Source organism: Orycteropus afer, unplaced genomic scaffold (genome assembly GCF_000298275.1).
Source record: "Orycteropus afer afer isolate SDZICR_OR568_19922 unplaced genomic scaffold, OryAfe1.0 scaffold00169, whole genome shotgun sequence".
NCBI lineage: Eukaryota > Metazoa > Chordata > Mammalia > Tubulidentata > Orycteropodidae > Orycteropus > Orycteropus afer.
Genome location: NW_006921756.1, coordinates 1,471,798 through 1,496,826, shown reverse-complemented (window position 1 = coordinate 1,496,826; position 25,029 = coordinate 1,471,798). Strand labels below are relative to the sequence as shown.

The 25,029-nt window shown below is 40.4% G+C and overlaps 1 protein-coding gene across 1 annotated transcript in view; it reads left to right on the top strand.

The window, feature by feature from the left end:
• The window catches only part of LOC103201916 (phosphatidylinositol 3-kinase regulatory subunit gamma), a 379,666-nt gene extending 361,495 nt beyond the window's left edge, over positions 1 to 18,171 (top strand). The window contains exons 8-10 of the mRNA XM_007946679.2: positions 3,751 to 3,825; positions 4,268 to 4,438; positions 17,973 to 18,171. Coding sequence (XP_007944870.1) covers positions 3,751 to 3,825; positions 4,268 to 4,438; positions 17,973 to 18,171 — 445 coding nt within the window. The remainder of the gene's footprint in view (positions 1 to 3,750; positions 3,826 to 4,267; positions 4,439 to 17,972) is intronic.
• Positions 18,172 to 25,029: the final 6,858 nt, after the last annotated feature.

Genomic DNA, 25,029 nt, shown 5'->3' with positions numbered 1-25,029 from the left:
CACTTGTGTATTAATGGTCAGTTGTTGTTTGCTATTATTGGTTCTCTGTTCAATGGACTCCTTTTAGTCTCTCTTGTAAGGTTGGGCTGGTTTTAACTAATTCCCTTAATTTCTGCTTATCTGGAAATCTAATTTCACCATCATATTTGAGGAACAGTTTTGCTGGGTATATAATTCGTGGTTGGAAATTTTTCTCTTTCAGGGTTTTATATATACCATCATCTCATTGCTTTCTCACTTGCTTGGAAATCAGAGGATAGTCTTATTTGTTGTCCTTTTTAGGTAACTTCTAGTTTTTCCCATACTACTTTCAAGATTCTTTGTCTTTGATTTTGATGAGATTGATGATGATATGTCTTGGTGATTTTCTTTGGGGTCTATCCTGATTGGGTTCGTTGGACTTCCTGAATGAATATATTATCGTTCATCATATTAGGGAAGTTCTCTTCCAACAAATCTTGGACAATTTTCTCAGTGGTTTTCTTTTTCTCTTCCTGTTCTGGAATTCTGATTAGATGTAGTAGGGGATGGCTGCACCTCTGTTCACCAAGAGGGTGTGGGGTATAGGTAACAAGGGGAATATCTCACCTTGCCAATTATTTGTGTCTGGAATGTCCTCGGCAAGAGGAGCCTATTCTCAGGTCCCTGGAATCTGAGAGAACGCTGTCGTTTGAAGTATCCAAAATGGTTGAACTGCTTGTAAACATTCAAAATGGATGTGCCTTCCAGACAGCCAAAAGTCCGTGGCTTAGCTCCTCTCCCTCTTTGCTGCTTCCCTTTTTACTCACCACCCACCAGTGCAATGCTCTGTGTGGCCCCTGGCTGGCAGGGATGGTTTTTGGATTATTTTTTAGTCCTAACACCACTTGACAATATCCATGCTGTCCATGCCATCAGGATCACTGACAGACCGCAGCTACATATGTCTTCTTTTTCAGTGTTTTCTTGCAGGTTCTTTTACTAGTTGGAGTTTAGTCCACTTCTGTATCCTTCCTTTCAAAGCTCAGTGCTCCAGGACTATCTTCTGCATCTGTGTTAATTGGTTCCCCTTTTCTTTATTGAAGAGGAGCTGTGTAGTTTGTCTGCCTATTCCGCCATCTTATTGGAACTTTCACTTGCAAGCTTTTAAGGCTCCAGTGGCTACTCACCAAAACAGGATGTAGAACAATGTTTTTGTGTAGTGTATTTTGCCAGTTGAGCTTGATATGTCCCCTGTGACCATGGTCCTGAGCCATAGGTTCAACAGCTAGCTACGTCAGGGTGGTTGACTGTACCGAAGAAGTTACCATACTTTGCTCCCTATTAGTTCTAGTTATATGGACATTCTTACAATACATAAAATATGTATGCAGAAACATCATCTGCCAACTTTATATATTAAAAAAACCAAACTTACTGCCATTGGATCCAACTCATAGCAACCCCTCCTTGGGTTTCTGAGGTGGTATCACTGTGGAAGTAGCTTTCCCAGCCTTCCTTCTGAGGAGTGGCTGGTGGGTTTGAACTGCCAGCCTTCTGGTTAGCAGTCATATGTCTTAGGTACTATGCCACCAGTGTTCCTCTTAACCTTATATATGGTCATGGGTATATTTCCTTTTGCCTAGACATATCTGATCATTCAGCCTGTCTACCCATCTATTTACCTGTAGATTAATTTTTGGTATCACTGATAATGAAGTATTGTCTATGTAAAAGGGTTTATCTTTGTTGTCTGTACCTCTTGTATACTTTTTTGTATCTTCCTTTCCTTAGTGTTATTGTTTTGGTCACTCCCTTTTGGTACATTGCCCTTCCCTTCACCTAAATCAATATTTATCTCTACCTATCTAGCAGTGTTCCCTCCCCCACTTCTTACCCCTGGTAACCAACAATATATATCCTTCCATATATAAACCTTTCCTTGACTTTTTACAGTAGTGAACTAATACAGTATTTGTGTTTCTGTGTTTGACTTATTTCACTTAGCATATTGTCCTCCAGAGAACTGTTTAGTATTTTTTCCAGTTGACTTTTAGGGGTGTTGAAACACTGCCTACATCAGAAGGTAGACTCTGTTACAGTAGAACCTGTGTAAGGTGGACACTTGTCAGAGAAGGAAAACTGAAATACTTGCCACTAAAATATGCAATAGAAAAGTGGTAAGACTGCACCCTGTCAAAGATGGAAAATTTACAAGGCCCAGAAAAACAAGGCAGTCCTGTCAAGTGCTGGCTCTGAAGATTTTTACTGTCTAAGCAGTGGAAGGAGAACAAAAGACATTCTGTTTCTCCTGGCCTTTCTTTTTCAGGATGTCCTAACGCTCTCTCTGACAATGGAGGGAGGTTCAGTTTAAAGAGGTTGGTGGTAAAAGAAAATGGGTACTTGAGAAAAATGGGTGCAGTTTGTTTGTTCTCAAGTCTTTTTTATTTATTGTGCTTTTCTCTTTAATAAAGGAAATGCCAGTTTCTTTAAGGTTAGAAAACTTTTGGTGATAAAAATATTTAGAAGAGGGTATCTGGATATTTTGCTAGGAGAAATTATGGTAAAGAAGGGGATTTGTTACTAAGTCAGTTTGATGAAAGGTCATATATTAGCTGCCTTGTACCTTCACTAAACGTAAAATATGAGATCCAGGTTAAGTGAAGGATGAGCCTAACTAAGAAAACCTGTGGAATCTGTCTAAAAGAAGTTTAAATTAGGTGTGATGCCAAGTTATCTAGTGTATTTGGGGTCAGAGATAGATGCAAGATGACCCTGTATACTTCAAAGTTGTGAAGATTTTGTTAAAAGCATCCAGCCAGGAAATATTTGCTACTGATTTATTGAGTATCTCCTGTGTGTTGGCACTGTTTAAGCATTGGGGACACAGCCATGAACAGAACACACTCTTTTCTTTAAAACAGCTTACATTTTAATAGGGAGGTCGGGGGAGAGACAGACAAGTGAAAATAGAATTAATTTCAGGCACAGGGAAGTGTATGAGCATCATAAAGTAAGTAAGGTAAAATGTAGAGAGTGTTTGGGGGATGGCCTTAATAGGACAATCAAGGGAGTCTTCCCTGAGGAGATTGTGTTTGTGATGAGGCCTAAATGATCAGGAACCTTGGCTAGGGGGTGGGGATAGATCAAAGTGTTTTATATTCCACTCTGATTTTAGACCATTGGCCATCTCAGAGGAACTAATTGTGATGATTTATTTATATAATTTCATATCTAAAATGTTAGTAGATTTTAGGATACTTTGATTTGCCTGGAAGTGAAGTAAAAGCAATATTAAATACTCATTTTGCCACCTGAATTTCTTGTGCCTTGGTTAGGGCAAAAATTCACCTTTAATTTTGTTTTTTGAGTTTTTAGCTCAATTCCATAGGCCACACAGGAATAAGGTCTTCTGGTTTAGCAGAGATGGCCTTTTTATAAAAAGGCACTATGCTCGTCAAGTAATTCCAGAAACAAAAGTCTATATATGAATGCAAGTATATGTGTGCTTGTGGTGATACACCCTTCTAAAAAAGGAAAATGAAGAGTGAGACAGGTACTTAATTTCAAGTAGTTCTCTGTATTCCTTTTCACAGAAGGGATTAATTTATAATGGTATTAGTTGAAGGAGAATTAGTGGAGAGACTAATTTAGGGAAATCTCTGGCCTCTCTTTATGAGTTTGGGGAAGAAAAGGGGTTCCTAGACTCTGGGAAGTTGGTTGGCTGGGGCATGACTATTTGTCTAGGCAAAGTTTGCACAGATATTGACACTGGTGTCTTCCTTCTGGCAGATGGCTCAATCATAAAGGAGTGAGACAGAAGCGTCTGAATGCCTGGCTAGGCATCAAGAATGAGGATGTCGATGAGTATGTTCTCTCTGTACCTTTCTGTCAGAGGGCTTTGTTCCCAATATAAGACATGGGCCTTGTTTGTACATGCTAAATATTAGTTCTCATTGTCAACTGAGAACACTGGATCCAGAACTTTGCATTTCTTTTGAAATGAATTGCCTGAAAAATACCCCATAGGCTCTTGAGTTCAGAGACCTGTCCAGCCACATAAAACCTGTATGCATCCGCACGTAGGCATTCATATTTCAGTTTATTGGGTGGGACATAGGAATTCAGTGCTTTCTACATCATAGCAAGTAGTGAAATCTTAAAAAACAAAACAAAATCCAACCCAAACTAACAGCAATTTATCCTTTTGTGGTTAAAGATTTAGAATAGAAGCGAGCTTTATTTATAAATTTGCTTTTAGAAATAATTACCCTGATTGTTAAAATAATATTTTAACATTAATTTTTAGGACATATTTTATGAATGAGGAAGATGAAAACCTGCCCCATTATGATGAGAAAACCTGGTTTGTTGAGGATATCAATCGAGTACAAGCAGAAGACCTGCTTTATGGAAAACCTGATGGTGCATTCTTAATTCGAGAGAGTAGCAAGAAAGGATGCTATGCTTGCTCTGTGGTGTAAGTCTTCTCTTGGGTTATGACCTTTTGCAGACTTCTGCGTTGATTAATAGAAAATCAGCTTCTCATAAAACTCAGATCAAATTAGTTAAAATATAGTAATGAAGGCTCATGTCTTGAACTATTAATATTTGTATAGTTAATTGCTTTAGGAAAAATAATATCTGAAATTTCTTGTGCATTTTAATTTATATAGTAAGCAGATTAGGCCCTGTGTAGTGTTGCTATTCCAGTTTGTACAAAATAATGTGAGATCTGGATTTGATCTGCATGCCTGACTTGGTCTCCATTGTCAGATTAGGGAAGGCTTCATTAAATAGAAGAAAAACTGTATCTAAAAAATTAAATCATGTGTTATTGAGGTAGTGATAGAAAATGTGGATGTGTTTTCCTTAAGATGATCTTGTGACTTTGGAACAATCCTTTTAATGGAAAGTGAAATTCTAAGGCAACTAATCATGCCTTAGTAAAATATCCAAAGATAGATGTGCTTGAAACTTTCATTTATTTTTTTTAACCTGGGCTGCTCAAGTGTCAGCAGCTCTAGTAGCATAGTGCCTAAGGCACTTGACTGCTAACCAGAAGGTTGGCGGTTCAAACCCACCAGCCACTTCTTGGAAGAGGGGGCAATCTACTTCTGTAGTGATACTACTTTGGAAAGCCAAGGAGGGGTCGCTATGAGTCAGATCCGACTCGACGGCACATAATGACAACAACAACAGCTCAAGTTTCTGAGTGGAGATGGCAGGAGAGGATGGTGTTAGCAGGATTTGGGATATTTTAAGAACTATAATAATAATAAAAAGGAAGGCAGAAAGCCCAGGGTATTGATCCCTCATGTCTTTGGGTAGCAGCCTGTTGGTTAAGGACTTGACTGATATAATGTGCTGCCCAGCAGTTCAGTCAATCCCTGGGAAGCCACAGATTGAAATTCAAGGAGTAGCTTGAATACCTTGGGGCAGCTGAACTCATATTTTCCTTTCTTCAGCCACAGACTTGACCAAACTCAAATCCACAGTGGTATGGATTTCCCTCAGCTGCAGTCACACATCACACTGGAGTAGTTACAGGAGATTAGTTTGAGGGTGGGTGAAAGCAGGTGAGGCTGCCATCAGGAAAAGTTCTTGTTTGCCAGTCACTCTGTTAACAGGAATCCTGCCACCAAGGACCTCCCAGTATACTTAGGGCATTTGCGGAAGTAGGGATAGGAATAAATTCAGTTTCTAGGAGACAATTGTAGTAAAACTAAAATGTTTATACAGTAAGAGGTCAGGGCATGGAATTCGTTTATTTTCCCATTACAATTTTTGTTAATGATGTCATAATGAAGCCTAAGAAGAAGTTGTTGAACTCCAGAACCTTCTTTGGCTATACAGACGTGGTGTTAGCAGCGCATGCACTCTACTAGGGTGAAGAGTCAGATAGTGAACACCCGTAATCCTAACTGGTGTTGCCATTTGGAATAAGAAGTTTGATGAGGAACAGAACTACTAGACAAGGAAATAAGACTTGAATAGTATAAAACAGTATACCTAGCAGACATCTACAGAATATTCCACCCACCAACAGCAGAATAAACAGTCTTTTTAAGTGCACATGAAACATATACTATAGAACATAGGTTAGGCCATAAAACAAATCTCAATAAATGTAAAAGGATTAAAATCATACAAAATACGTTCTCCAAACATAATGGAATGAAATTAGAAATCAGTAACACAGGAAATTTCATAAATATGTGGAAATTCAAGAGTGCACTCCTAAAAAATCAATGGGTAATAAATAAATAAATAAATAGGTAAAACAAGGAAAATTAGAAAATACTTTGAATTAAAATGGAAACATAACATACCAAAATGTATGGGATGTAGCTAGGAGAATTTATAGCTGTAAACACCTTTATTAAGTAAAGAAAAATCTCAAATCACTAAATTAACTGTCTACTTTAAAAACTAGAAAAAGAAGAACAAATTAAACCTAATGAAAGCAGGACAGAATTAATAAAGATTAGAGTGGAAATAAATAAAGAATGAAAAAACAATAGTGAAAAATAAATGAAACTAAAAGTTGGTTCTTGGAAAAAGATCGATAAAATTGACAAACACCTGCTAGACTGACCAGGAAAAAAAGAGAGAAGGCTCAAATTATTAAAACAGGATGAAAGAAGGGACAAGATTACCAATGTTTCAGAAATAAAAAGGATAATATAATAAGGGGATACTTAGTTCTGCTTATGAGGAACCTGTACATAGACCAAGAGGCAGTCCTTTGAACAGAACAAGGGGACACTGCATGGTTCCGATCAGGAAAGGTGTGCATCAGGGTTGTATTCTTTCACCATACTTATTCGGTCTGTATGCTGCACAAATAATCTGAGAAGCTGGACTACATGATGAAGAGCCTGGCATCAGGATTGGAGGAAGATTTTATTAATCAGCTGCAATATGTAGATGACACATCCTTGCTTGCTGAAAATGAAGAAGACTTGAAGCACTTACTGATGAAGATCAAAGACTACAGCCTTCAGTATGGATTATACCTCAGTATAAAACAAAAATCCTCAAAACAGGACCAGTAAGCAACATCATGATAAATGGAGAAAAGAAGGTTGTCAAGCTTTCATTTCACTTGGATCCATAATCATTGCCTATGGAAACAGTAGTTAAGAAAGCAAATGACAATACACTGGGCCTGTGGTCTTGGGATCATGGCATCAAGCTCAACTGGCATAGCATACTACAGAAAAACATTGTCCTACATCCTGTTTTAGTGAGTAGCTTGCAAGCGGCCATCTAAGATGCAGCAATTGCTTTCTTCTCTTTTGGAACAAAGAAGAGTGAGGAATCAAAGACACATGGAAACAATTAGTCCAAAGGACTGGTAGACCATGGGAACCTCAGCCTGCATGACCCTGAAACCAGAACTAGTTGATGCCTGGCTACCACTACCAATCACTTGGCAAGAGATCAAAATTGGAGATCCTGGATAGATTGAGAGAAAAATGTAGAACAAAACTCAAAATGATAAAAAAAAAAACACCTGTGTTCCAGTTACCTAGTGCCAGTCTGACAAGAAATATACCACAAATGCCTTAACAAACAGGAGTTATTCTTAAAATTTGGAGGCTTTAAGTCCAAGTTCAAAGTGCCAGGCTCTAGGGGCTGAGTGAAAGCCCCTCAACCGTGGGGTCCAGCTCTGCCTCCTGCTCCCGGCCCACTGGAGCTAGAGGTGTTCTTCACTCAGACAGCTGCTGGCTGCAGAGACTGAGAAGTCCCAAGGTTGACAAGTAAAAAGGCATAGTCCCAATGTTACCAATCCACATGGCAGGCCATTAACTTAAGTCCAGTGGAAATCCCAAGGTCACAAGAGCATAGCAGGCTGCTGAGCAATGACACAGCTACATGCAGGGTCCAAGCATGGCATAAGCTAGAGGCCATTCCCAAGGCTTCTCCTTATATATAGGAAGCAGACCATATCCCAAAGGCAGCTACTCAGCTGCTTGTGGTAGATCCCACCATGGAATTGATTGCCAGTCTCATCATGGGGAATAACTACCACCAGCTGCCCAGCCACTTAACCAGGCCCAGCCAAGTTGACACAAACATAACTACCACACCAGGTTTACTTAGTCTGATAGAGATTGGAGAAACCCCAAGATTCTGTCCCCTAGTCACCCTTGGGGCCTGAACTGAACTCACTCCCTGGCTTAACTTTCAGCCAAACAGTCGACAGGCCTGTGGGATAATCAATTATACCAGAAAGGGAGCATTTGCCCAGGGAGAAACTCAGAGGGCAGGAATGCATAGGAAATAAAGGACTCAGGGAAAAGTAACTCAAGGAAGAAGCTGTCTGAGAGCTGTTACATTGTGCAGTCATTGTCATGAAACAAAATGTATATAAACTGTTCAATGGAAAACAAATTTGCTTTGTAAACTTTCACCCAAATGACAATAAGGATTTGTTCTGTTATACCTCTAGTTTGTTATGTAGTGTCTGGAGTCTAAAAAAAAGTTAAAACACACCAAAACAATGTATTTACATTGGGCACATTTGCTGTAAAACCTACCGAAACCCATTGCCCTTGAGTTGATTTTGACTCATAGCGACTCTCACTGGGTTTCCAAGGCCATAAATCTTTACAGATGTAGATTGCCTCATCTTCCTCCTGCAGAGCAGCTGATGAGTTTGAACTGCTGACCTTTTGGAGACATCACTCCGAAGACTAAGGTGCGCCTGACCCAACCTGTGATATTCTCAGTAGCCTCATATGCATGTGAGAGGTGGACAATGAATACGGAAGACTGCAGAAATGATGCATTTGACTTGTGGTGTTGGTGAAGAATATTGAATGTACTGTGGACTGCCAGATGAATGAATGAATCTGTCTTGGAAGAAGTACAGCTGGAATGCTCTTTGAAAGTGAGAATGGCCAGACTTTAGTACTTTGGTCATGTTGTCTGAAGGGACCAGTCGCTGGAGAAGGATTTCATGCTTGGTAGGGTCAGCAAAAAAGAGGAAGACACTCAGTGAAATAGATTGACACAGTGGCTGTGACAGTGAGCTCAAGCATAGCATACATTAAAAGATAAGAAGAGATAAATTCATAGAAACCAGAGTTTATAAGTGATTACCTGGAGGGTAGGAAGGAGGGGTGTGGAAAAATTGTACTGATTAAGAGTAGGGTTGCACAGCTGATTGTAATTGCTGTCAATAAGTTACATACCTGTAAAAAGTTGAATTGGCAAAACTGATAAATACACAAAAGTGACGGAAAAAAAAGTAGTTGCTGAGGCTGTTATGTACAACCAAATACCTAATGGGATTTGGTTCTTTAGTTTTGGAAGTTTAGGGTCATGGTTTCATAGGCTGTCTTAGTTAACTGGCCTAATAATTAGGCCAATTCTGTTCTACCTCTAGTTTGTTACGTAGTGTCTGGAGTCTTAAAAGCTTGCCAGTGGTCGTCCAAGACACAGCAGTTGGTTTCTGTTCACCAAGAACAAGAAGAAGAAGGAGGAAAAGGAATGTGTAGCCAATTGCCTTTATAAACAACTGCCTTCTTTGCCATGAAACCAGAAAAATTGGAAGGTGCCTGGCTTCCATTGCTGAACATTTTGATCAAAGATTTCATGGAATCTTGATTAAAAGGGGGAAATTGCAGAGTAGAATTTTAAATTTTCATGGATTCTAGATTTTCATGGAGGGTGGATGAACCTGGGAAGCTGTTGCCTTAAGATAATTTTTAAACCTTAAACCAAAAATACCCCCAAAGTCTTCTTACAACCAAACAATAGTTAAGCTTAACTAGCAAAAAAATGTCTGTTTTGAGCATTATGTTCTCTTAGGAAGTATATGGAGCTCTGGTAGCGTAGTGCCTAAGGCACTTGACTGCTAAACAGAAGGCTGGCGGTTCAAACCCACCAGCCACTCCTCGGAAGGAAGATGGGGCAATTTACTTCTGTAGTGATACTACCTTGGAAATCCAAGGAGGGGTCACTATGAGTTGGGTCTGACTCAACATAACAACAACAACAACAGGAAGTACATATATGGGGTTCAGATTAACAACAGCAACTTGAAAGATTAGATAGGAACTTAAGGGGTGGTGAGTTTATGTTAATGAAGGAGGAACAACTCAGAAAAGGAGGGTGAGAATGGTTGCACAACTCTAAGAATATAATCAGCGTCACTGAATTGTAGAAAACTGCTGAATTGGTGTACATTTTTCTCTGTATGTTCTCAACAACAAAATAAAATTGAAAGAAAAAAGAAAAAACTATCAAGAAAGTTAAAAGACAGCCCCCAGAATTGGAGAAAGTATTTGCGAATCATGTACACTAAAACCTGAGAAAGCTGGGACTTATGTAAAACAGAAACTAGCCAGAGAAGAAGTAAAATATTTTCCACTGAAACAATTACTTCAGCCTAATAAATACTTTCTAAAAGCCAGAACCTACTAGACATGGATAGAATCACAAAATCAATGGTATTGCAACTCAAATACCAGGAAGTACAGATGCGAAATCCAGAAATAGTTCCAAGAAGTACAAGAGCCAGAGGCTCAGTTTTCCACTTCCTTTTGCGTTGTTACTGTGTGAGTGTTGTGTGCATCGCTGCTGATATCTGAGTACATCTTTCTTCACATTTTCACCTGTAAATTTTTCCCAGTGAGGAAGGATATCCATAGGTTTAGGGGAAGGTAAGAGATGCTAATAAATGCCTTGGTTTTCATTAAAATCTAGGAAAGCACACTTTTTTCCCTTGTCTTGAGAAATTTTACTCTTTTCCTTACCTTCAATTTTTAATTTTTGCTTTAGCTATTTGTAATTTTGGTAAGTATTTTTATAGTTTTCAAAATCCACTCCATTTCCTTGAAATTCTTCCCTTCTAAATTTCTTGTTTTGCCCCCCAAAATGGGGCATCCTTAACACATTCTGTGTGTGTGTGTACAAAAGCAAAACTATTCTCAGTTTTTTTCTTAAATATTTTACTGAAGTGTGCTAACTTTATTATATAATGATGTTGATTTTTTTTTCATTTTTTTCTTCTGTTTTGAGATACTCACATTTTTGAGAAGATATTGTTGTTGTTGCTAGGTGCTGTTGAATCGGCTCCAACTCATAGCGACCCCAAGTACAACAGAATGAAACATGGCCTGGTCCTGTGCCAGCCTCATCGTACTTGCTATACCTGAGCCCATTGTTGCAGCCACTTTGTCAATCCATCTCATTGAGGGCCTTCCCCTCTTTTGTTGACCCTCCACTTTACCAAGGATGGTATCCTTCTCCAGGGGATGGTCCTTTCGGACAACATGACCAAAGTAGGTCAAATGAAATTTGGCCATTCTCACTTCCAAGGAGCGTTCTGGCTGTACTTTTTCCAGGACAGATTTGTTAGTTCTTTTGGCAGTATTCTTTTTTTTTTTAATTTTTTCTTTTTTTTTTATTTTTTCAGTATTCTTTGCCTACACCACGACTCAAAAGCATCAACTCTCCTTCGGTCTTCCTTATTCACTGTCCAGCTTTCACATGCATAAGAGGCGATTGAAAATACCATGGCTTGGGTTAGGTGCACCTTAGTCTTCAAGGAGGTATCTTTGCTCTTCAGCACTTGAAAGAGGTCTTTTGCAGCAGATTTGCCCAATGCAGTACATCATCTGATGTCTTGACTGCTGCTTCCATTGGTGTGTTGATTGTAGAACCAAAGTAGTATGAAGTCCTTGACAATTTCAGTATTTTCTCCAGCCATCTTGAAGCTGTTTATTGGACCAATTGTGAGGACTTTTGTTTTCTTTATCTTGAGGTGTAATCCATATTGCAGACTGTAGTCTTTATCTTCATCAGTAAGTGCTTCAGGTCATCCTCACTTTCAGCAAGCAAAGTTGTATCATCTGCATTTTGCAGGTTGTTAATGAGTCTTCCTCCAATCCTGATGCCATGCTTCTCATATTATTTGCTCAGCATACAGGTTGATTAAGTATTGTGAAAGGATACAACCCTGACACTCTCCCTTCCTGATTTTAAACCATGCAGTATCCCCTTGTTGTGTTCAAATAACAGCCTCCTGGTCTATGTATAGGTTCTTCGTGAGCACAATTTAAGTATTCTGGAATTCTCATTCTTCTCAATGTTATCCATAATTTGTTACAATCCACACAATCGAATGCTTTTTCATAGTCAATAAAACACAAGTAAACATCTTTCTGGTATTATTTGCTTTCAGCCAAGATGCATCTGACATCAGCAATGATATCCCTCATTTCATGTCCTCTTCTGAATCCAGCTTGCATTTCTGGAAGCTTTCTGTCAATATACTGCTGCAGTTGTTTTTTAATTATCTTCAAGATTTTACTTGCATGTGATATTGATGATATTGTTTGATAATTTCCACATTCGGTGGGATCACCTTTCTTTGGAATGTGTACAAATACGGATGTCTTCCAGCCAGTTGGCCAGGTAGCTGTCTTCCACATTTCTTAGCATAGACGAGTAAGTGCCTTCAGCATGGCATCTGTTTGTTGAAACATCTCAGTGGGTATTCTGCCAGTTCCTGGAGCCTTGGTTTTCACCAGTTCTTTCAGTGGAGCTTTGACTTTTTCCTTCAGTACCATCTTGTTCATATGCCACCTCCTGAAATAGACAAACATCAACCAATTCTTTTTGGTATAGTGACTCTGTGTATTCCTTCCATCTTCTTTTGATGTTTGCTACATCAATCAATATTTTGCCCACAGAATCTTTCAGTATTGCACCTCGAGGCTTGAATTTTTTCTTCATTTCTTTTAACTTGAGAAATGTTGAGTGTGTTCTTCCTTTTTGGTTTTCTAAGTCTAGGTCTTTTCACATTTTGTTATAATAATTGGTTTTGTCTTCTCGAGCTGCTCTTTGAAATCTGTTCAGCTCTTATCTTGTTAATTCTTCCATTTGCTTCAGCTACTCTGTTCAAGGGCAAGTTTCAGAGTCTCTTCTGACATCCATTTTGGTCTTTTCTTCCTTTCTGGTCTTTTTAATGACTTTTTGCTTTCTTTGTGGATGATGTTCTTGATGTCATCCCACAATCTCTCTGGTTTTTGGTCATTGGTGTTCAGTGCATCAAATCTGTTCTTCAGATGGTCTCTAAATTCAGGAAGGATGTAATCAAGGTCATATTTTGGTTCTCAGGGACTTGTTTTAATTGTCTTTAGCTTCATTGAACTTATATATTAGCAGTTGATGGTCTATTCCAACTACTGGTTTTGTTTTGGCTGAAGATACTGAGCTTCTCCATTGCCTCTTCCCACAGACATAGTCCATCTGATTCCTGTGTACTCCATCTGGTGAAGTCCACAGGTATAGCTGCCATTTATGTTGTTGAACTCGGAAGGAAAATGGGGCAATCTACTTCCGTAGTGATACTGCCTCGGAAACCCAAGGAGGGGTCGCTGTGAGTCGGGTCTGACTCGACGGCACATAACAACAACAACAACAATGTTGTTGAAAAAAGGTATTTGCAATGAATAAGTCATTTGTCATGCAAAATTCTATCATGTGATCTCCAGCATCATTTCTATCTCTAAGGCCATATTTTCCAACTACCAGTGATTCTTCTTCTGTTTCCAACTCTGCATTCCAATCACCAGTAGTAATCAACACATCTTGATTGCATGTTTGGTCAATTTCAGACTGCAGAAGTTGGTAAAAATCTTTAATTCCCTCATCTTTGGCTTTGGTGGTTGGTGCGTAAATTTGAATAGTAATAGTATTAACTGATCTTCCTTGTAGGCGTGTGTATATTATTCTATCAGTGACAGCGTCGTACTTAAGGATAGATCTTGAAACATTCTTTTTGATGATGAATGCCACAGCATTCCTCTTCAACTTGTCATTCCCAGCGTAGATCATATGGTTGTCTGATTCAAAATGGCCAAAACCAGTCCATTTTAGCTCACTAATGCCTAGGATATTGATCTTTATGTGTTCCATTTAATTTTTGACAGCTTCCAGTTTTCCTAGATTCATACTTCATACATTCCATGTTCTGATGATTAATGGATGTTTGCAGCTGTTTGTTCTCGTTTTGACTCATGCTACATCAGCAAATGGTGGGTCCTGAAAGCTTTACTCCATCCACATCATGAAGGTTGGCTCTACTCTGAGGAGGCAGCTTTCTCCCAGTCATATTTTGAGTGCCTTCCAGCCTGAGGGGCTCATCTTCTGGCACTATATCAGACAGTGGTTCAGGGCTGTTCATAAAGTTTTCTAGGAATACATCAGACAGTGTTTTCACTGCTATTCGTAAGGTTTTCAGTGGCCAGTTCTTTGAGAAGTGGATGGCCCCTTCCTTCTTCCAAGTCTGTCTTAGTCTAGAAGCTCTGCTGAAACCTGTTCACCATGAGTAAACCCTGCTGGCATTTGAAACACTGATGGCATAGCCTCCAGGAGCAACATGTGAGCCACCATAGTATAACATACTGACAGACGAGTTTTGAGAAGATAAAATCATAAATTCCTTATTTATTTATTTATATAAAGTATATATATATATATATATATATATATATATATATATATATATATATATATATTTTTTTTTTTTTTAAAAAAAAGCTTATTCCTTTACAGCCATGAACAAGAGAATGATAAATTTATGCCTGAAAGAAAAGTTGACATTATCAAAATAATAACTGAAGTGAAAAAGATCATCAAGGAAGCTGTAATTAAGTTTGAGTGCTATAAGATACAAATTTACTCAGTCATGAAAGAAAAGGATAAAATAAATAATACATGAGTAGCACCAACATAAATGTTAAGAAAGGAAGAGGTGGAAATTATGCAGAAATAAACAAACCTGTTTTTGAGTGGTTTCTTCAAGCCTCTGCCAAATCCCATTTCAGGACCTATCATGCAAGCCAAGGCAAAGAAATTCGTGAAACTTTAAAAAAAAGTCAATGGATTGTTAGATCTAATGGGTGGTTTCAGTGCTATAAAACAAGCAAACAGACAAACCATGGAATCAGTTGCAGTGTAGCTTGTGGGGAGTCCAACAAGGTTGACAACCATGTCAAAAACAGATTCACAAAAATAAAAGAGATCATAAGGGAATATGGTCCTAAAGACACTGCAAATGCTGATGAGACTGCTCTGCCCCTAATAGGATCTTGAAAATGAAAGGGAGAAATGCGTGCAGGGTTGGTTTTTGAAAGAGTGGCTTACCTTCCTCTTGCACAGGACATTTGAGAAACCATGAGTAATTACAGAGAGCAAGAACCCCGATGCTTGAAGTATGTAGAGATTAATCATCTTTCAGTAGAACAGAAATAGAATAAAAAAGTTTGGATGATGGTATCAGTTTCTGAAGAGTTTTTAAATAAACTCAACAGTAGCATAAAAAAACAAAATCAAAGCATTCTTTGTTTGCCAGTGCTACTTGTCATAGGTCACTGCCCATGTCCAGTATTAATTTTTTCCACCATCCATGATGTCAGTCTTACACCCTCTGGTTAATGGCATTATCCAAAATATTGAAGTAAAGTCCAGGAAGCTGTTGCTTCAAAAAGTGATTGCAAACATTGAGCTATACAAGATGGCATGAGAGATTTCAGAGAAAATCAGTGTCCTTGATGCAGTTTCATTTCATAAGTGATCAGTCAAAATGATTAAAGAAGAAACTAAGAATATGCTTTAAGAAGTGAGATTTCTTATTTGGCAGTGGTGACAGTATACAAAATGCAACAGTTACAGAGCCTGAAAACATGCAGATTCAGGATACTAAAAGACATAGTGGTGTTTCAGAAAATAGGGTCAATGCCTTATCTTACATTGATATCAACAAAGAAATTGCTACAGAAAAGATAAACTTGCAAGAAATTGTGGACTCAGAATCTAAAGATGACGACGATGACGATAATGATGAAAACCTACCATTAGAAGAGCCTGGGCCTTTAAATCAGGCACAGGTTTTCAGCAGTATAAAGGCTTTGAAAGAATTTGGAAAAGTTAAAGAACACTAAGAGTTTTTTGATAAGGCTGCAGAGTTAGAAATTTGTTTCAGTAATTTCACCTAAAAACCAAAATGAACTAGACAGTTGACATTAGTGTTTCTGTGAAAAAGTGAATTTTACCCGTCTTTGTATGATATGCACATAACTATATATAATTTGAATAAACATGCAAATCATAAAACATAGTTTATTTTCTAGTCCTATAAAATTGAAAAGAAATACTTTCTGGGTATTTATGAGGGTAGAATTCTAGGTGAAAAACTTGTGAGACCTGGAAAAGCAAGGCAGTCTCGTCAAGTTGTGGCTTTCTCAGGTTTCACTGTACCTGATAAGGAACTAGCATCCAGAACACAGAGGAGCCCCATGAAACAGTGGTTAAGTGCTCAGCTGCTAACCAGAGAGTCAATGGCTGGAACCTACCAAGTGCTCCACAGGAGAAAGATGTGGCAGTTAGCTTCTGTAAAGGTCATAGCCAAGAAAACCTTATGTCACATGGAGTTACTTATGAGTTGAAAACTGATTCAGTGGCACTCAACAACAACAAATCCAGAACACATAAAGAACTCTTACAACTCTAGAAGAAGACGACAAATAACCTAATTAAAAACTGGGAAAAGGATTTGAATAGACATTTCTCCAAAGAAGATGTACAAGTTGCCAATAAACATGAAAATATGTTCAACATTATTGATTAGAGAAATGCAAACCCAAACCACAATGAGATACCACTAGGATGGTTTAAATAAAAAAGACAGACAGTAACAAGCATTGGCAAGGATGTGGAGAAATTGGAACCCCTCATGTACTGCTGGTTGTTGTTGTTGTTATGTGCCATCGAGTCGGCCCCGACTCATAGCAACCCCTCTTGGGTTTCCAAGGAAGCCTGGCAGCTCAAACCCACCAGCCACTCTTTGGAAAGAAGATTGGGCAATCTACTTCCGTAGTGATACTGCTTCAGAAACCCAAGGAGGGGTTAACAGCACATAACAACAACAACATGACTACAGAAGTAGATTGCCCAGTCTTCTTTCCAAGGAGTGGCTGGTGGATTTGAACCGCCAGCTTTGTGGTTAGCAGTCAAGTGCCTTAGGCACTATCCTACCAGAGCCTCTATGTACTGCTGGTAGGAATATAAAATGGTGCAGCCATTTTAGAAGACAGTTTGGCAGTTTCTCAAAAAGTTAAACATAAAGTTATAATATGACTCAGCAATTCAACATCTAGGCATGTACACAAGAAAAATGAAACATAGGTCCCTACAAAATTTGTACATGAATGTTCATAGCAGCATTATGTATATAACCCAAAAGAGGAAACAATTCAAATGCCCATCAACTCATGAATGGATAAACAAGATATGATATATCCTATAATGGAATATTATTCATCCGTAAAAAGAAATAAATAAAGTACTAATACATGCTCCAACATGAATGAGCCTTGAAAACACTGTGCTGAGTGAAAGAAGCCAGACACAAAGGCCAGATAGTGTATGATTCCATTTATATGAAATGTCCAAAGTATGCAAATTCATAAAGACAGAAAGATTAGTGGTTGGTAGGGGCTATGGGGAAGGGAACATGGGGAGTGACTGCTTAGGAGTAAGTGATATTTTGTGGGTGAAAAAATATTCTGGAATTAGATTGTGGTGATAGTTGCACATACCTGTGAATACATTAAAAACCACTGAATTTTACACTTAATTTGATTGGTTCTGACCTTCTCCGATGCATTCTTGTCTGATGATGATCCAGAGCTGAGTGATGAACTGCAACTATTCATTTTAGCTACCAGTTCTTGGTGGGAAGGAAAGAATATTTCTGTGGTCGTGACTGTATCTGGGAGTTTGGGGGCGCACACCTGCATGTGCCATTACAAGTTTTGTCTGATCTAGAAAACACTTCTCTTTTTGCGTAACAGTTGCTCTCATATGTCTGGCCATTTATGGTTCCTTTTCTATTGCTGAATTGACTCAATGGTAGTGGATTTTGGTTTGGTTTTTCTATTGCTGTCTCCCTTAACAGTTTCCCTATGTGTTTGTGTGTTGTGTCTCTGCAGTGCTGATGGGGAAGTGAAGCACTGTGTGATCTACAGCACTGCGCGGGGCTATGGCTTTGCGGAGCCCTACAACCTGTACAGCTCACTGAAGGAGCTGGTGCTCCATTACCAGCAGACATCCCTCGTTCAGCACAACGACTCCCTCAACGTCAGGCTTGCCTATCCTGTCCACGCACAGATGCCCTCACTCTGCAGATAAAGAGCGGGTGGTAGGAGAGGGGGCTCTCTAGTGTTCTTTTCTACAGTTTGTATTAGACTATGAGGGCATTCTTTCTACGTAGACTGCTTGTTTTGCACAAGAAGTGATTATGTGAATGTGAAATGGATACCGAGCAGTAGCCGGCCAGGGTCGGGGAAGAAGGGATGTGGGGTTCCCTGGGACTCAGCTGTGCCACTGCCCTGACATACTCAGCTGGAAGCAGATGTTGTTTTTTGGAAAGTTTGTTTCATTGAGGTTTTTGTTTTGTTTAGCCAGGTACCCTCAACAGAACACATTAAGCTTGGGTGGGGGTTATTGGAACCTTCTGAAGAGTCCATGTTTTCTTTTAGTCTTTGAGAGTGCAGCAGGGGCAGTGGCGCTGAGGGAGTTCTGTCTTCATCTGGCAGAATACATGTGGAAAAAAAAAAAAGAAGGTGGCTGTTTTGGTTCTGTGGTGGTGTGGGATTTGGAAAAAGACAACCAAAGGAAATGGGGAGGCTTGGGATTTCATTTAAAGAATCTAAGCCAAGGGGGATAACCCTTCACCTGAAGGTACCTTATTTCTTACCAACATAATTTAGACTTAAGCAGCTCTTAGCCCCCTCTAAAGAAGCATTATGTTTAAAAACCAAACTGATCCCACCACAACAATATCTGTTGTTGGACTAAGACCTGATGGGAGAAGGTGGCACTAGTATCATACTGAATGCACATTTCTATACCAAAACTTGAAAATAAAAGGAAAACTAGAATGTGTGTTTTTGCAAACACTAAAATTGGTCACTGTAACTCCTTCTGGCCTGCCCTTGTTTCTCGGAGATGAAGAATAGTGTTTTTGTGGAGATGATGAGCTTTGAATCATAAAATGAAGTTGGTGCTTTTGTGGTGTTTCCTTAGCCAAAAGAATGATCTGTTGTTTGAAACCTTTGTAACTTGTTTGTATGAGTAAAGAAAAGGTGCAATCCAGTGCTTTTAGATGACTTGAATATACCAAATAATGATATGGAACAACATTCTTACACGTGCTTTCCCAACTTTAAAGGCCCTGCAGAAACAGTAAACATGGTTTAATTTCTCTTCGTCATTTCTTCCTCCTTTGCAGGATAGGGCTTAGAGAACCGTAGGTGGCTAGGGCTGTAGCTGGAAGGGGGGCCAGATTGTGGTCAGGACCTCAGTAAATCACAGACCCTGGGGTCCAGGGAGAGGCTCTTGCCACGGGGGCACATTACACATGTGCTTCCACTCAGTGGTTTCTGAAGCTTTTGCAGGAAGAGGAGAGGATGGCTTAGAGTTTATAAACTGTTAGTGGAAGCTATCTAGAAGCTTTTTCTCTTTGCCTTTTTTTTTTTTAATAATCCTGCCACGAAGACAATGTGCAGAGTCTGCCCTCATGCTCCATTGGCCCTGATTTTAGGCCAGGAGTCTTCTGCTCCATGTGGTTGAAGCCTTCTGACTGAGTGAAGCTAGGCGGATGGAGTAGGGGCAGGCACCCACCCTGTCTGCATTATGCCTCATCCCCATTTGTCAGTGCTCATTTGACAAGTAGAGTCCATCTGCGTCTGCGCCAATCCTGGAACCATAATAGGCTTGGAGTGAGTCAGCAGTTTGAGCCTAAAGCTGTGCAGTCAGGCATCCTGACAGAGCTAGAGAGGCCAGTCTCTGGATCTTGATGCATAAGGCTTGCTAGGAATGCTCTAGTTTTGGGGGTGAAAGAAAAATACTGGTTTCACTGAGCACTTATCTTGGTGGCAAGTCTTAGAATGGACCATGATACAGAAATAAACTTGGATTAAAATATGTGGAAAAACTTCTACAATTTTTAGGAGGGAGTTTTAGGAGGGAAAGAGTAGATCTTTGGTTTTCTTGCAGTTTCAGGGTTGGATAAGAGACAGTGTCAGTGTTCTGATTTAAGCCCTTATCTGATGGCCAATCAGCTGTTTCACCCTTTCCCCCAAGTTGAAATTTTCCTTCGAGTTTTACTGGGTAATTAGACAGGCTAACTGCTGCTGGGCATACCAGGATGGACTTGCACCTGGTGTTGAAACTGCTTAAGCAGTTGGATGCTCAAGATTGGGTACAAAGACTCTTTCTTTCTGGTACTAAAATTTTAGCGTGTAGTGAATGTCCCTTTTAAAAGTAAACCGTTATGGGAATAAGGAACATGCCTGTAATGTTGGACCTTGTCTGTACCTTACCAGGTAGACACTGCGGACAGCAGCCAGAGCAAGCACCATCTTATCATCAACCCTTCAGCTGGCTTGTGGGGAAAGGCTTCTCTTTCCTGTCCTACATTCCTTCACTTTTTTTTTTTTTTTTTCCCGTTTTCCATTCTCTGTGGGATCTAAGACCCAGGGATCACGTGAGAAGTTGGAAGATACCTTTTCTGACCTGTTACCACGTGATTTGCTCAATTCCGAGCCAGTAGAAAATGGCATAGAAGACAGCCTACTAGCAGCTGGGCCGTACATGTGTGTGGAGGGGTAGCATGCAGCTCCTGTGCCTCACAGTCTGGGAGCAGGTCCGAGTTTACCTCTGTCCTGTCTGTGATTTAGGCCCTGGGACTATCTCTCTTGGTGTCTTATCCACACCTCCCTGGGGCAGAGAAGGTAAGGGGAGAGACCAAGACCAGACCGCACTATCGGTTAGATTTTGGAGCTGGAGTATTCTCTTGGCTAGGGAAGCCAGCTACCAACATGGAAACAGCTCAGGACTAGCTAGATGCAGGTCCCTTACCTTGCCATAGATGCCAAACCTTGGGTCGTGGTTCAGGCCTATATAGTCTGGCTGTATCCTTATCACTGCTTTGGCAAAGACTGAGGGCTTCCTAATACATCCGCCTTCCCTGAAGCCTTGGTGAGACTTCCTACTTTGTTCTCTGAGTCTCTGGACCTCATGTGCTCTGAAGAAGCTTTGAGAGCCAGTGTGATGTCTTCCATGAGTCTTCTTTTATTAGTGCAAGGAACTAGGCCTCATGGGTCCTCTTGGGACAGGAATTGGATCTAGGCAGTGCCTGGTTTCCAAGGTAGTCTCTGCTGCCAGTTAACATCCCAAAGTAGGTCCTTGGGAGGCTTCAGTGGCCTCTGAAACCAGAAGGTCCAGGTGGAGGCCTGACTGGGCCCTCTGCTGCCAACTGCTCAGCCTTGCTTTATTAGCTCCAGCTACTTGTGACAGACAACCTTTTTGCTTACAAATTCCAGCATGTGATGTTGGTGCCCTGTTGTTACTTGTGAAAAACCTATTCTTCTGTTGTCTTTGATGTAGTCAAAAAAATTCATGTAGTTTATGTAAAAATACCTGATTCACAAGGAAGCCAACCGTGTGTCTTGTGTTGGGACAGTTCATAATGTAGTTCCTAGACCACTTTTGCAAATTGTTTTTGTCACCAGATGTGTTCCGACATTGCTGTGCCGTTGTGGGGGAGGGCGGGGGGAAGGTGAGGGAGATACTTTTTGGTCTTTTTGTTTACCTTCCCCAAGAGGGGACAGTCTGGCCAACTTGCTCCAGTAACGGAATAAAGACATTGCAATAAAGCACCTATTTGGCTTCATGTGATGGTGGCTGGGATGGGAAGTGGGGCAAGAGAAAAGAGCTTGAAAAGCCCTTGAATCTCCCAAACCGTCTCTCCCAGCATCACCGCAAGACCTTTCCTTGGGATGAACTGGAACCACTGAAGGCTCTCTTCTTCCGACCAACAAGAGGAAGCCAGTCCTAATAGGCATGATGCTGGAGTCCTGTCCATTCAAAATGGGACAAAGGGAGATTCAAACTGTCTGTGGGAATGTTAAAGCCGTTTCCTCTCTACCTGACCCAATCCCAAGTTTTAAAAAGGCCAGTTTACTGTTCTTACCACATCTTTTTGACTGGTAATCAAGTGTTTCCACATTTTTATCTTCAGGGTAGAGGGAATGGGCTCAGTCTGCCCTTGTTGCCCAGGCCCTTGTCACTCTCCTACCTTGCACTTTGTTGAGGTTCCTACCTGCTGGGAACATTAGGAGCAAATGTGTGAAAACCTCCATTTGCATGAGACATTGCAGCTCTCATCCAGGTCTCTCAGGCCCCACCCAGATGTGCACGCTGTTACAAATGGGTAGGGAACAGTCTGTTGTTGTAAACTAATTACCTCTGCTCCTCCTCCCCCACTACACTTGAGCTACACAGCACCCCTGAAACCACTGCTAGGGACTATGGATTTTCTCTCCTAATTCCAAGAGTTGAGTTTCCACTTCTGAGGGCATTCAGATTCCTCTCTCCAGCCCAGTACTCTCTTCTGAGCTCCACTTGCTGGCTGGATGTCTTCACCAGGGGTCTTGGGTTTCCACAGGCACTTGACACTTTTTGTTGACTTAACAGAGAAAATGTATGCTTGGCTATGAATTCCCTCGCCTTCCTACCACCAAACCTGCAAACCTGGCTGTATCCACGTACTTCCATACCCGTTACATTATAAAAGGTGTCCTTCTCCCCAACTGAAGCCAGTTCCTCCACGTTTTTTGAATCCTTTTTTTTCGCCTGCCTTCTCAGGAATTTGGCATGATCTATCAATTCTTTCACTATTGTTTCCCCTCAATTGGGTCATTCTCATTGCCTTTAAACGTGGTCGGAAGTCTCTCATCCCATTTCCCCAGTCCTTTCTCAGTTCCATATCCCTTTATCTCTTTTATCCCCTTCAAAGCCAAACCTTCAAAAAAGCTAAGTATCTTCTTTTCCTCACATTCTCAAGCATTTCTAGTACAGGTTCCACCACCACTTGGAACTGTTCTCCCTGATGTCCTCAATAGCTCTCTTCAGCTGGTTTCATGACTCACTCATCTAGTTTTCCTCCTGTATCTCTGTTAAGTTCCTATACAGGCTTATTCTCTGGCCCTCTTCTCGCTTAAGCTTTTTCCACTAGCAGTTTTATCTACACCCAATTATATTTGTTCCACTCAGACCTGTATTGAAAAGTACCTCATATTCAGCATATTGAATGCAGTGTAACCCCTTAGCCCTGGTTCTATTGTTTTATATTTCAGTGAATGGAAATGTAATCCATCGAACTGTGTAAGTCAGGAATGTAGTCATCTCCCATATCTTTCTCTGCTTTAGTGTGCATAATACCTACCACCAAATCCTATTATGTTTACTCTCTAAATATCATTCACACACAGCATTTCTCTCCAATCTCACTGCTTCACTCCTATCCTACCTTAATACTGGAAGGCTTCCCTTCTTCCATTCCTGCCCCACTGAAACCCATTCTCATTTATAGCAATCAAATCATCTTTTCAAAATAAAAATTAGGACATGTAAAACCATTAAAGGACTTCCCATTGCTTGTAGAACAAATTACAAAATTCTTAAAATGGTCTGGCTTCTCCTAACCTCTCTGGCTTCATCTTTTTTTTTTTTTAATCTCAGTTGAAGGGTCATTTCCTTAGTTGCTGTTGTTGGCTGCCATCAAGTCGACTCTGACTCACAGCGACCCCTGTACAGCAATGACACTGCCGGGTACTGCGCCAGCCTCACGGTCCTTGCGGTGCTTGAGCCCATCGCTGAAGCCACCGTGTCAGTCCATCTCGTTGAGGCTCTTACAATTCTTCTCTGCCCCTCTACTTTACCAAGCATGATATATATCCTTTTCCTGGGAATGGTCCCTTCTGACATGACCAAAGTAGGCGAGAAAGCCTGGCTATTCTCCCGTCTAAGGAGCATTCCGGCTGCACTTCTTCCAGGACATATTTGTTCGTTCTTTTGACAGTCCATGAGCTTTTCAGTGTTCTTCGCCAAGACCACAATTCAAAGGCATCAGTTCTTCTTGGGTCTGTCTTATTCATTGTTCAGCTTTCATATGCATTTGAAGTGATTGAAAATACCTTGGCTTGAGGTACGTGCACCTTAGTCTTCAGTGACATCTTTGCTCTTTAATGCTATAAAGAGGTCTTTTTGCAGATTTTCTCAGTGCAATATGATATCTGATTTCTTGACTGCTGCTTCCATGGGTGTTTATTGTGGATCCAAGTAAAATGAAATCTTTGACAACTTCAATTTCCTTTCTACCATGGGTGACCCAGCTGGTATTTGAAATGCTGGTAGCATAGGTTCTAAAATCACAGAAACATGTAAACCATAGTATGACAAACTGACAGACAAGAGTGGTGGTATTTTCTTGGAGCCTTCCCTAACACCCCAGTATAGGTCAGGTTGCTTGGTTACATTACCGTGGAACCATATTCTTAGTTCTCTTCCTTATCAACCTACGTTTATCCATCTACTTTTCTGACCAATGTCTGTGTTTCTCACTAGTCTGTGAGGAGGGTTCATGTCTCTTTTTGCTCATTCTTTTATCTTTGGGGCCTAGCACACACTATAGGATAGGCACTGAGTAAAATTTTGCTGAATTTATTACATTTATAATAAATACCATTTATTTAATTGCCATTTAAATGAAAATTAAAACCCAGTCACACTATTTCCTTGTCCTCCTCTAGTTTACGCCTTCCCAGGACATACTTCCAGTCTTAACTTATGGCTTCACATTCTTCTCTGTCTAGCCTGGACCCGTAGGCCTCATCGACTTCATTCCACTAACACTGTAGTGAATGTTTGTCATTTATGCTGCCCAGCATCTGAAACTGTAGCCCAATTTTGGGGATTTCCCCATTGTTTGACTGTTCATAGGAAACAGGACCTCATCTCTTTGCCACAAAGTATTGAGGGGGGCCAGGCACCTGGTCAGGGCTTGGCTGAACAGATGCTGTTGTTGTTGTTATGTGCCGTCAAGTTGGACCTGACTCATAGCAACCCCTCCTTGGGTTTCTGAGGCAGTATCACTACGGAAGTAGATTGCCCAACCTTCCTTCCGAGGAGTGGCTGGTGGGT